Here is a 14,013-nt window from a genome sequence, read left to right as displayed (position 1 = left end):
TCCAGTAACTGTAAAAAAAAAGGCCATATAGAAATTCCAGCAACAAAACTTGCTTGCATTAAAATATTTACAGAAATTCATGAGGAGCCAAGGACAGCATACCATTCTGACAGGAAGATACACAATGTTACAGCAAACCAACTGGACCATTAAATAAATGTTTATGGTGCAATACAAGACTGACAGTATTCACTAATGTTCACATAGTTCTAAGTAACTTCTTTCAAATGATCCCATACTGAAAACCTAACTATTGCATCACTCAAAGCACTATAAATTGATTTAAAAGCTACTTTATTTAACAAATTAAAATACTAGTCTACCTACATGCCTGTGATATTTTGTACAGCTTTTATTGTTATTGAACAGAACACAAAATTTTTCCTTCATATATTTTGAATGTATCTCTGTGGATATCACCATGACTATTTCACTGTACACAGTAAACACCAAGAACACTGAATAGCGAGAATGATTCCTTTTTTATATTTACAGACTTTTCTGTGAAATTAAACAAGCAGTACTGACACCGTGTAATAAAAAAAAAAAAAATCACATCAACTGTTCCTTCCTGTAATATTTAAATTAACTAAATTAATTAGAATGCCTTAAATATTTCAAAGCTTTAGTACTCAATTTTAATAACTATGTTTAATGGACTAGCTAGAAAACTAGAATTATTTACTGAGGAATTTGTAAGTACAGTCATCATTGCAGTGAGGTGAATACCAGTTGTTCTGACAGGGTCCTGTACTAAATGAAGTTACTGTTTGTTGCGTTCTGACTACAGGAAGAAGGCTGAACAAAGAAAAAAGAGGACCACTTCTGCTTCTAAGGATCCTGCAACTGAAATGAAGTAAAGATGAAGTGTACGGAATAAAGCTTGCTTTATCAGTAAGACCAGACCACAGTAGCGGCATTCACTCCTACTCAGCGTGTATTCTGAAATACACTGCGCTACAGATGGACCCAAACCAGGAAATGACTCCTGTTTTTTAGCAAAGCAAGCTTGTAATTCAAACTTGGATCATGACATGAGTTTTATACCTGACTTTTCTACTATAATGACTGATATGAAAATCCAGACTTGTCACTGCAGAGAACAAAACTGAAATCTGTCTTCAAGAAGAGCACCTGAGTCCTTCACCTGGCTGAAGAGCTGTCTGGTGTGCCTGAACTGCAATGCAAGCATTCAGTGAGCCAAGCCTACAAAAAGACAATATGGGTTTGTAACAGCAATTCTCTTAGACTGATATCAGTTTCCCAGTTTCAATGTAGCTATTTATATTGATTTTTTTTAAAACAATTGTGGAAGGACCTTCCCTTCCCTCCTACTACAGTCTTCTGGAGGAACTGTTATAAAAGACTTCTTTTATGAAAGGAATGAAGGTATAAGAACTACAGAAGGGTCAAAGCTACTGTAAATCAGATCCAGTATATCAAGGCAATGAATAGAATTACCTTGGAAAAAAAATCTCGTTACAGGAAGTGAAGGCAAGGAAAATTGTAAAGTAATAACATTTATCACATGGCAGTCTTCCCCTCTGACTGGTGCTGACAGGGCACCAGTGCAAGCTTGTCAGGTAAATGCTTTTCTTGTCAGGTTTGGGCTGAAAAACTGTATTGTTAGCTTTGTGTCCAGCTGATGATATGAAGTCATCATTATAGGACTGTAATGAAGGGAGAAGAGTAAGAAAAGAAAGAATGAAGTCACAAGCTGAAATTATTCCTACTTTTTAAGTCTTGACTCAAAACCAAGTTTTTAACAGTTTAATTCACTGCAAGCTGCCATACGATCCACCAGCTAGAAAAATGAACCATGAAAATCTGCCTGTCTTTATATAGTCTCTGAGGAAATACCAGTGCATTGGTTTTATTAAACCCTTGTGAGAAAGCCAAGTTTGAAGCTGCTGGGGACTTGTATCATTTCCAAGGCATGTGGAGAGGGGGTGAAAGGAAATGTCACTTGAAAGAGATATTTGGTATCGAGCATCAACTGTGGAACATCCTCACGATTGTTTAGCATAGCCTGAAATTATAACAGAAAGGGTAAGAAAATATTGTATTAAGAATCAAAGCAAAAACAGTACATTGTTTGCTTCCCATTGCAAATCTTGCTTTCACATGATGTTAAGGAGACTTGTTTTGATCAGTTCCAAATGTCTAGAAGCTGAGCAACTTAGTAATAATATGATGTAAAGGTCAAGTATAACTACGTAGCATCAAAAACTGTGTGTGTGAAGTACCCTGTAACTTGAATATGAGAAATAATAGTTGTAGCTCTTACCTGGACTTTACGGACAAATGATGGAGTCACTCTTTTTTCAAAATCATCTATTGGAGTGTATGAGTTGAGGATCTTAACTATCTGTTCAAATTACAAAAGACTATTTTAGTATGTCACAAAAAGTGAGAAGACAAAAAGAAGAAAGCATTAATATGACATCTTTATTGGTATTTAATGGAAGTTCCAGTAAAGAATTTTACAATAAAGAGAGAATTTTGACTGGTCACCTAATGAGTTGTTACATATATGATGATTGCTATGACTCATTTCCAGAGGTGTCAGCAGGATCAAGAAGATGTAGAAAAAGCTGGATCAATTAAGAGAAACAACAAAAAAAACCCTGTGACAAAGTAAAGAAAATAGAAACATGGGATAGAACAAAGCAGGCAAGTATTCACCACAGGAGCAGTTAAAATGCTAACAATCAGGAATAAGGAGTTAAAAAAATTGAGTTTAACAAGTGATGTTGTGGAATGCTGAAGAATGCTATTTTTATCAACGGAAAAAGCCAATAGTTCTTCGCAACAAATTATTTGATAGCTAAGATTCTGCAATTGGTGCTGCCAGAAGAAAACAGACAGTTCATTACCTGCACAGTAGAAAGAGATGTGCAGTGTTCACATATTTCCTTGGCATCATCATCTGTGATCTTTTTGACCTGAAGGAGCCAGGCTGCTTGAGATAGAGGCTCTAAAGTTTCTTTAGCATTGCTGCTTTGAAGATTCTTGTCCTTAAGCCATTCTTCCAAGTAGCTGATATTACATCTGGGTTAAACCGTGAACGGACAACAGAAACGTCAGGTTCCCCCTAACAAACAAGTTACACTAAAGACTTCTAAAGAAGGAATGCTCCTCTAATGCAGTGTTCAAATTCATACATTTTAAGTTAAAAACCATACCTGTAGATCATAAAAATCAAACAATTAATAGCTTATTGATCTGTAAGTTTAATCCCTTGGGTATTTCCATCCTTTTTATTTTTTTATTTCTTAAAGCTTTGATAATAGAAAGCAAGTTATTAATTTAGCTGTTGTTTGCAGAAAATTACTAATATATACTGGCATTGCCTATTACACTGTAGCACTATATGTCTTTAAAATATTCATTTACAACTCTGCTTATACAGGAAGCGAGAACAATCTTTGCACATTACAAAGCAGGGCCAGGCTTGTAACTGATGACCTAAAGGTTAAAGCAGTTTTCTTCTAGTAATATTCCCAGATGGGTCAAGATTTTACTGATTTTCTTTCACTTTAGTCTGCAGACTGTCTAATGGAGAACAATGAACTGTATCTCCTTCAAAACAGTTTGGAGCATGTTCTGTTGGTGCTCATAACAAGACAGATGATGCCCTACCTAAACCCTCAAAGGCTCTGTCTCAGTGCCTTTCTCATCACAGAGGATGAAAAATGCAAGTCAGCTTTTGTCTGCCTGCCTGCCAGCCAGGGGACACTGCACCTGTTTACTATAGTAAGAAAGAATTAAAAATACTATTCATCACATCATGAGTGAACTAGCATGGAAAGAATCCTAAACACGTCTGACTTTAAACTCCAGACTGTAATTTTCTCTATCTTTTCCTCCATTAGTGTTTCCATTGAAAGAACAATTTGTAATATGTTATGTTAAGAAAGCTCAGCCCAAAAGGCAAAGATCTATTTTTTCAAAAAGAGTAAAAAACAATTAGCTACTTCGAGTAGAACAGTTACAGAATCTCAATGACTTAGTGATAAAGGACATTACATAAAAGTGTTAAAAATTCATTCTCAAGCAACTGCTTGTTGAAACTTTACTGGCTTTACCTTATCTGCATTCCTTTTCTACAAGAGCACATGTCCTTGCGGAGGAAGAGACTATTGAGGGTGATAGCGCCAATCAGAAAGAAAAGCTGCTTCACTGCCTGCTTTAGAAGCTCAGAGTCCAAGCCATTCTGGCACATAGTACTATAAAAATAGCTGAGCTGTTGCAGGATGGAGGTCATTGTGTAGGTATCCGAGTCATCTATACTAGAAGAACGTTTACGGAACCCTGTAGGTTTCAAGCCAGAAATTCCCTGAAGACTTTCATATTCCAGCATGCCTGGTACTGAAAGACAACACAAAATAACTGATAAGACCAACACTCCTAAGGCTCCTTTTAGTTATGTTAACTTAATTATTAAACAAAACCTACTTTCAAGATATTTTAAAAGTTAAATGATACAAGAAAAATAAGATACTGACAAAGGCTTCTGGAGAACACAAATTTTAAAAAGCCTTTTGTTTTTGTAGAATGTTGATCAGTTTCAAAGCATTATCTCATGCTAGGAAATGTCGTGAGGAAAAAGTCTTTCCAAACCCTGTGGGGATATACCATTCAGTGGAATTTATATGTGCAGAAACACACATGTAGGTACACATATGTATAAATCAACAGGAGAAGGAAGTCTGTCCCATCCTTTGCCTCCATGTATAAGCTTTATTTGTATACTTCACAAGCTACATTTAAGTCTGTTTGGCTTGCTGCTGTCTTACCGATCATGGGCTGAATGTTGTTCTCCATTACAATAACGAATTGGTGATAGATACGAATGGCCAAATCACTAAGAATTTGTCTGTATTCTGAGAGATCAAAATGCTTCAAACAGTTCTTATTCTGACGCGGAGTGTTATACTTCATAAATTCCTACAAGTAAGTTGTAAATATAATTATTAGAAATCACATAACATTATAATTATAAATTGTTACTATAATGTAATATATATATATATATATATATTAGAGTAACTCATTCCATGTCTGGCTGAACAGTCTCAGAATGAGTCAAAGCTACAGCTAACTTCAATGGATGCTTCCAGTTCTGGGCTTCCTGTACTTAATTTTCCAGTTTATGTTGACGTTTACTCTGTTCCTAAAGCCTGCTAAAGCCAAAGGAAAGGCATGCATAGGTTTCAGTGAACTTTGGAGCAATTCCTAGATCACTTAAACAGAAAGCAAATTCCACCTTCCACCCCACCCCCCAAAAAAGAAAAACACAAGATGCAGTTTTTAAACTACATTGGGGAAAAAAATACATTTTATTGCTGCAAAGGAATCTAATTTTTGGACTTTTCATCAGGAAAGTTCTGACTTCAAAGGTCTAAACTGAATTCTAACTTGTGTGAAGTCTTGAATGTTCATTACAAATATAGATTAAAACTCTAAATTCTGGATTCAGACCTTTCCCTACTGTTGCAACTAGATTAAAAAAGACTGTTAGTAAGTTTAAATGTTTTCAAGTCTCCATTGCTCTTTAGATGTTATCGATATGACCACAAGAGGGAGCACTGTTGTTTAGACAGTACACAGTTACTGTGATTCTGAGGCCTTGTGGCACCTCTTTGCTTTAATCCTGAAGACTATATTTTTATGTGCCTATGCAATTTCAGTTCAGTCTACCTAAGTTTATAAAACCTAGCAATAAAATATAGTAAGAGTTTGCAATTTAAATAATTTAAAAGAATTTTGTATTTCAGGATCAAACTTAGCTTAAAGAAGCAAGTGAAATAAGGAAAAAAATGGGTATTTATTGTTTAGCCCCTTTCCTCAGGTTTTCTTCTGTAATCTCATATTGGTAGCAGTAGGTGTTTGGATGGTCACAATTATAAAATAGTAAAACTGGTTTTTTATATATACGTAGCTGGACATCTGAAGTCCAGCTCACATTAAACTCTCGTGGAAGAGTTCAAATTATGTAGCAGTTTCCACATCATGTCTTTAACCTACTTTAGCACTTTAATGTTTCCTTGATTTCACTTGATCTGTTAGTTCTATACTGTCTTATTATTTGTGTAAGACATGTAACACCACTGCAGAGAAATATGAATATCTAAATATCTGGAAGGAACAGTGGTGAGCTGGTGAATAATTATCTTTTATCACTATTTTTAATTCCAATTAAAGTCTGTCACAAGTAAAGTAATGGAATTATTTGATGAAATAATTCCTACCTCTTCCCCGCTGTACTGCTTCAAACAGTTAAGAAAATAATATGTATTGGAAAGCCAAAAGGACAACATCTCAAAGTCTTCCGAATGTTCCTGAAAATGATAAGCAACAATCATATAATGGTACTGTCTCATGAAGTTAATTTAATCACTAAAGACCATTACAGAATTGGTATAATAGAGCCGGTATATAGCAGAAGGAGCATACAGCATCTATAACATGCTAGCTGAACACAACATGCTGTGTTTTTAGGCTAATATACATATAGCAAAGATCCCTCTTTTATCTGGTAAACAATGTTTAATGACAAACTGGCTAAATAAGTCTGAACCAAACAGTTCTAAACATTTCTGTTTATAGTGTTGTAGTGTACTGCAGGCCTTCCTGCTAAAAAGTGTTAACAAGCCGGTATACACAAATGAAATTGAACTACATATAAACACAATTCTAGCTATGTGTATGTTTTATTTTTGTTAGCTAAGTAAGCACAAGCTTTTCTAATGGATAAACTGTGCTATAAATTTGATCACAAAAAACCTAGGCATTCTCTATACAACAAATTCAACTGTATAAACCATAGTCCATTCCTGCCTGTGCTACAAAGCATGCCTCGTGTTTTATTGCATTACAAATTCATAATAAAGCATTCATATAGCTGAATTTGTTATATAGATGAGACAACAGGCTAACAATTCTTGTTTATAACTTGATTATGTAAACTGGCTGGCAACATAACTTTCATCATTTGGGTACTAATGCTGCAGTACCAAATGACATGTCAAAAAAACATTGAACTAGTACAACAGCAGTGTAAAAACCTCTGAAAATTCCAATACCTGCCTGCTGCCAAACATACTAATCCTCATTTCTGTCCATCCAACTTTCACCAGTGCTGAAAGCACAAGTGCGCTTCACCTAATTAGCTACTCACCATAAAATGTAAAATACTTTAAATGATTTTGTCAACAAGCTCTTCAGATAAAAACAATTTCTGTTAATGCATTCTGTGTTCAGCACAGTAGAACCTGACCTGGAGGCTTTACAGGGATGCTACTATAAACTTCAAAAAGAGTATCACTAATAATTACTATTCTATTATAGGAACACTAGCAAATGGAAGTGTGAGCATTCCCCAGATACCATGCATGCATCTTGTAAACCTTACATTAAAAATCAAAACAGTACAGCCAAACGTAATTCCTACCTTAACAACTTGTTTGATACCATCAATGGTTACATTCATGAAAGATTTCAGCATGTCAGGATCATTCAGATAATCTGCATACCTCACACACATGAACAGGATGTGAGCTGGAAGGCCAGGTATCATATTAACTACAACTCCACGTGGCTTTAAATCTGCATAAAGGAGATTCATCAGGTTTATTATATAAAAATTCAATGATTCAATGTATCATTCTGAAAAAGACAAGCACTATGGGGTTTATTTCTTCAGTGACCAGTCACTTGATAATTGCTTTACTGATTAATTGCTTGTTTCTGAAAACTTCTGTAACAGTATTGTTCATATAAGAGTATTAATTAAGTTTTCCAGAGTAACAGGATAATACTGTAGCAAATTCTAAGGTCCAGCATGGGCTATGCCAGACCGGACAACTTCAAAGAGCAATTTGCATTAACGTACCCACTGGAGGCCCCACCAAATTCTGGCATTGCTTAATGATACCAAAGATATAAACATTCACAAGGCTGAAGCAGATGAGAAGAAAAGGAAGATGTTGTTTCCAAGCAGTAGTTTATAAGGGTACTAACGTACGTGGAAAATTTATCCAGTTTACTCTTAATTGTAAGCTAACGCAAAAAGCTGGTTTGGCAGTATGATTGATATTGTGAAGTAACTCAGAGGACGGACAAAATTCCTCTACAAGAGAAACATGAAAGTACAGTTCCTTTCAGTGAAGATAATGATATAGAAAGAACAGACAGGAAGGTAATACATCACACATGGATATAAGCCCAGTGACTTACAGACTTAGTAGATGACCAGGAAAAAAGTAAATTCAAGTCCCTGAAGTGCTCGAGATTTATAGCTTTATAAGCGAAGACATAATAAGAAAGATAATAGAGTCAGCATTATGTAGAGTCAGACAAATTATTTTTATGCAGATAAAGCACTTCTGTATTTGAAATGCCTGGCAGTAGAAAAAAAGCAATATGGAGCCTCCAAGTCATATTGGTGGTAAAAGAGTGGGGAAAAAAGGCAACTTTGAATGTAAGTGAAATATGGCGCCTTGTAGTTTTTGTTGCAGTGTTCTACACTGAATATTGTTGACTACTGATAAAATTTGAAGTGTTACTAAAATACCGAGGATCAGATTTTGAATGATTCTTTCTTCGTCCTCTTTTTTGTACTCCATCATTCCAATGTACTCTTTGGACGAAGTTGGCACATGAGCTTCAGCTGTCAAACACAAAAGCACTGTTACCTGTGGGTAAACGGCTAAGCTAACGTTCACATTTGAACAAACTATTGGAGCAAAGCAGTTTTCTCTGTTATAAAGAAAGTATGGGCCCTGTTCACAATAACGTTCTTAGCTTATGGTTCCAAGCATTACAAGATAAATAACATTTATATTATTAATGTGATTAGTTTCACTGGATTCAGTGGAATTACTTGCACTAATAAGACAAACAGCAACAATACAGCTCTACATTAGTCACCTCTACAATGTCTTGAAGTGTATTCTATAGCGAAGAATTACTTGCTATACAAGAGTTTTGTACAAACTAATTTCAAATCAGGAACCATCTGCTGTTTGAAGGTCATGGGAGGAGCTACTCATCTGATGCAAAACTAACATTCTGTTGGCTCAGAGGCAGTTGGTGTGAGGGTATGTATTAACTTTTGTTGACAGAATCTGATGCCCCTGGCTTAATCTTTTATCATATAGTCTAGGTCCCATATATGCCCATTATTTAGCTGGAAAAAAAAAATACACGAAAGGGCTTTTATATGATTTCTGTTGATGGTTCCCTGGCACTTTTTTCTGAGGTTTTAAAATTCCTAACCCCACCCCAAACCCTACCTTTTTCTTTTTTTTTTTTTAAATATACTTTCTTTCAAACCCACACTGAACATCCAAATTTGTATTTTTAAAAAAAAAAAAATCACACCACAATATCTTACTTTTTTCAATAGTCTTGGTAAGAGTTTTGATCTGATCCTCCAATTTTTTTATTATTCTGTCTTTCATGTCTAGTTCTTCTTCAAGATCCTGTAATAATCAAAGTCAGTGAGTTCAGAGGAACCACAATTAAAAAATGTCTTCTGCTGCTACATATTATTGTGACAATTAAAGAGCACTATGATGTGCTTTTACTTATATTTGGTGGAAGAAACATGAAACCTTCCTATCTTTTTTTCTCCCCCAATGAACTGAGAAAACATCCTGCCCACGCCATGAAACCATGATTTCTTTCTTTTTATCCTGCATTTCAGGTACAGTTTCTTAATGACAGTTTCATTTCCTCACCATGTTTTCCACAGTAAGTCGAGTTGTTTCTTGCTTTATCTTGCTTTTTACTTTATCCTGGATTTCATCTTGCATCAAACCATTGCTCAGCCCCTCAATTTCTTGGGTTGTGACTTTCAGTCTCTCTTTTTCTTTTATGTCTATTTCATTCTGTGCCTCATTTGTTCTAGGAGTAGATAGATAGGAAGCTTTGTCTCTTATTCTTCTTTTGATAAAGCATAGTTGTATCATACTTGTCCATTACTTATTAACTGTACACAAGGCTGTAAGGCAAATCTCACATTGGATGTGGTACTTTAAACAGTTTAAGTGACTTTGTTACCCCAGCTTATGGCAACTACATTTCTTACATTAAAAAAAAGAAAAAATATTTACCGTCTTTGTGTTCTATCCCCTTCTAGCTCATAATGCAGCTGATTAGACATCTCTTTCATTTTTTTTCAGTAATAATTAGCAAAAAAACCCAAAACAAAAGAAAAACAACAAAATCACATTTGCTTATTGTTCTGTACTGGTATTCAGTAAATCTCTTACACTCATAATTTTGTTCCATCTAACAAAATTGAACGACATGCCAGATAATGTATCAGAGAAATATCTGACTACTCCACACCACACAGAAGATTATATGGGATAGAGAATTTTGACACTACTAACTTCATGCAGTTGGCAATAAAACTACTTGCAAATTTTAAATCAATTGCCTAGGAAGACACTATAGCTAGAGACTCAGAAACCTCAGCAAAGCATGCTTTTGTGAACTGAGAAGAACTTTCAAATAGGTAAATTTAGCTAGAACTTTTCCCTCTGTCTCCCACTCTGAATTTTTCAACACCCTCTGAAGTCCACCTTGTAGAGTATGCCTTATGTTCCGTAACATCTTTCCTTTTTATGATTGTTTCCAAAGGGCGTACTCCATTACACATATTCTTAGCAGAGCCCTACTGAATACACTTGCAGACATCCAAACCATAGAACTGAATGACCTAAAAAAGGTTAAGACAAAATACACATACTTGCGTATATTTTATTCTTTAATAACAGATATAAACTACACAACACATTTTTTCATCATGTTTCTTACATTCTACTAGCAATAAAGTAAGTAATAAGGCAATGAAGTTATCAGGTAATATTGCTTCAGCTTTCAAAAACTCAAATATAGTGAATTTATCATGTTAATCTTAAACAACTGTAAGACTAGGGACCATACTGGTACTTTACCTTTCAACTTTACAGTCTGTTCCTGAAGACGGTTTTCAAGATCTAATTTTTGATTTTCAAGTTCAGAAACTTGCTGTTTAAGATCTGGGATCACCTTTTGGAGAAAAAGGAGATTTGTGTATTTCAGCACCTTCCTTCTTTTCAAATGTCTGCAATAGTTCCTATGACACCAGAAGACCTTCAACTGCAAATAGTCAAAGACTGGGGACACACTGTGAGGGAGTACTGCTACCTGCTTGCCTGACTTGTGTACCTTCTAGAGGCATCTGCTGCTGGCTACTCTTAAAAATAAAATAATGAGCTAACTACATGTTTGGACTGGGTCAGTGCTACTATTCTTCTGTTTTAGTTTAAAGGAAACTGCACCATGGCTTTAATTTCCCTAGCTTAATCAGCACTGGAAAAAAACCAATACGTTATAAAATCATTTTTAACATTATAAGTAACTTTTCCTTATATTTTTGATTTTAGTAACTTTGTTTTGAAAATCTTTCTTTAGTTATTTTTCACTCAGCAGAAAAATAATAGGGTATATACTGTCTTCTGGAATAATAACACTTCCTTGTGTTAGATAGGTTTTACACAGGACTAACAATTAGACTCTTAAGCCTTCCCTGCAATTTGTTAGCAACTCGATATGCTTAGCTGCCCTCTGGTGGGGAGAGCCTCAGAACTGCACAAACCTGTTAACCACCATAAATCCCCCAGGCATCTGGTTTTTCACTATCAAAGCATAGAACTTGTCAACCTGAGAGACAGAAATAGCTTTAAAGAGGCTTCTGAGAAAAAGATGCTAATTTCTGTCCTCTGACTACAGAGAAAGAAGGAAGTAATTAAATTCTGAACTTGAATGCCTCAGTACAATGAAAATTGAAGCTGGTTGCTGTGGGTTGACCCCATCTGGCCAGCAGCCAAGCACCCACAGAGATGCTCACTCCCCCCTACCCCCACCCCACGCCCCAGCAGAACAGGGAAGAGAACAGGAAGAGCAGAAGCGGAAAAACCTCTGGGTCAAGATAAAGCCAAACACCCCCCTTCTTCTTCCTCTACCTCAGTTTTTATAGCTGAGCATGACATTATATGGTAGGGGATACCCTTCTGGTCAGCTCGGGTCAGCTGTCCGGGCTCTGTGCCCTCCCAGCTTCTTGCCCACCCCCAGCTTAACTTGCTGAAGTGGGGCAGAGCAGGAAAAAGACAAAGCCGTGGCACTGTGCAAGCTCTGTTCAGCAACAGCCAACACACTGCCACGTTATCAATACTGTTTCACCCACAAATGCAAAATGCAGCATCATACGGACTGCTACAAAGTTAACTCCATCCCAGACAGACCCAGTACACTGTTATAATACTGACCAATAGAAAGTTACAGTATCACAAAACTGCTTTTCATTAAGTCTGAAATACCGAAAGTGTTCCATCAGAAAAACATACCGCCTGACCAAAAAATAGCTATTTTTTTAATTATCAGATGAGAAGTTTAAATTAGGTAGGTATTAAAAAGGTATGGTGAGCTAACTCTCTGGTCACTGCTAAACCTCTGATTCATTTTTTAGTTAAAATTCGGTGTAAATAAAAAACCTAGATAAATACTTGTTTCTTCATGACTTCCAGTATAAAGCTGCATATCTGTAGAAATTATTACACCCCTCAAAAGTTCCTCGCATTGTTGGGAAATTGCAAAAAGCACAACCAAAATATTTGTATGAGCTCAGCAATGGACACACTGGCCACATTTTGAAGTTCAAAACATCTTTTATAAAATCTGAATATCCAGCCACATAAGCGTACAAGGGTTCAAACGCATTCTAAAAATTCTCAGTGTCTCCCTAGCTATCAACAGCAGAAGCTAAAGCCTGTGTGTGCACTACACACCAAGACAGAGTTTGCAAAATGGTATTTTGCCATTCTACGACTAGAATCAAATTTCAATTCAGGTTTACACAAAAGAAAAGGGAAAAAGCCTCTGGGAGGCTGCCCCAACAAGCTGTACACTTGGACAATAAATTTGGCTGCCTCCTGACACACTACCCCAGCATGCAGGGAAAGAGTCTGTATGGATGTGCGATCTCAAAGGGCCCTATCTGTTCGAGCCTTGAGATTTCAAGGACATGACCGCATGATTTTGAGGACTCTGTGCCACAAACATATTTGGATTGTATTACTAAGTAACAAAAACATGCTTTACTTTACTATACTTTGATCTTACCAGGTTTTCTGAAGTCAGCCTGCTAACTTCAAGTCGAATACCATCATTTATGTCATTTTCCTCTCGAAATAATTTTTGTAGATGATTAATATCTTGGCTTAGGTGTTCAACTTTAAAGTTCAAACCTTCAATCTCCTTTTCATATATTTCTTTCTGAGACTGGAAATGACTTTCCAATACTCTGTTAAAAAAAGGGAGAAAGAACATGGCCGATGTAGTATGACCTCGATGCAATGGATCAAGTTTAATATAAAGTGAAAACAAAGTACTGTGGTTAACACACAGACATTCCGTTACATCACCTGTGCATTAAGGGAGTTGAAAGTTATGCGTGATATCTCAGAAGAAACACATTTTCCCGACTGACACATACACACTTATCTCACTGACTTAGTAAAAATTTGTTAAAAGTGATTTTAAGCTGCTCAGCCAGTCATATAACGTAGTTTTCATTTCTTAAACAGATGTTCAGTATTGCACTGTCAAATTAGTTACTCACTGATCTTTCTGTTTATTTTCTAGATCACAGCTTGGAGTTATAAAAACACTGAAGAACTGAACTAACCTTGTAGCTTTTTTCAAGCCCTCGTAAGCAAACCACAGTTCTCCATCCTCATTTAAGTGTTCCAAATCCTCCGTAGAGAGTCTAGAATACAAGGCAGTATCATTAGTGTGCAAGTGAACAAAATGCATTTCTTAAGCTTTTTTAAAGAGACCTCAGAACAAAATTACCTGCTTCTTACATCTTCAAAATCATAACTTTCAAGAAGCTGCTTTGTAACTTCTGACATCTTTTCTGGAAAAAGCAAAGTTTATTACATGAATAATTTTCTCCAT

At 35.9% G+C, this 14,013-nt stretch overlaps 1 protein-coding gene across 1 annotated transcript in view; it reads right to left on the bottom strand.

Annotated features, from left to right (window-relative positions):
• Positions 1-277: 277 nt before the first annotated feature.
• MYO5C (myosin VC) overlaps positions 278-14,013 on the bottom strand; it is a 36,768-nt gene continuing 23,032 nt past the window's right edge. The window contains exons 27-41 of the mRNA XM_087745328.1: positions 13,909-13,972; positions 13,742-13,822; positions 13,177-13,357; positions 10,971-11,064; positions 10,122-10,173; positions 9,747-9,912; positions 9,401-9,488; positions 8,579-8,674; positions 7,457-7,611; positions 6,255-6,344; positions 4,800-4,950; positions 4,089-4,371; positions 2,877-3,051; positions 2,288-2,368; positions 278-2,029 (exon numbers count right to left, since the gene is read on the bottom strand). Coding sequence (XP_087601454.1) covers positions 1,877-2,029; positions 2,288-2,368; positions 2,877-3,051; positions 4,089-4,371; positions 4,800-4,950; positions 6,255-6,344; positions 7,457-7,611; positions 8,579-8,674; positions 9,401-9,488; positions 9,747-9,912; positions 10,122-10,173; positions 10,971-11,064; positions 13,177-13,357; positions 13,742-13,822; positions 13,909-13,972 — 1,910 coding nt within the window. The 3' untranslated portion in view covers positions 278-1,876. The remainder of the gene's footprint in view (positions 2,030-2,287; positions 2,369-2,876; positions 3,052-4,088; positions 4,372-4,799; positions 4,951-6,254; positions 6,345-7,456; positions 7,612-8,578; positions 8,675-9,400; positions 9,489-9,746; positions 9,913-10,121; positions 10,174-10,970; positions 11,065-13,176; positions 13,358-13,741; positions 13,823-13,908; positions 13,973-14,013) is intronic.

Source organism: Nipponia nippon, unplaced genomic scaffold (assembly GCF_047370975.1).
Source record: "Nipponia nippon isolate SJK-2023a ecotype South Korea unplaced genomic scaffold, ASM4737097v1 scaffold_9, whole genome shotgun sequence".
Lineage (NCBI taxonomy): Eukaryota > Metazoa > Chordata > Aves > Pelecaniformes > Threskiornithidae > Nipponia > Nipponia nippon.
The sequence above is the reverse complement of the archived record's forward strand: the minus strand, read 5'-3'. Positions and strand labels throughout refer to the sequence as shown.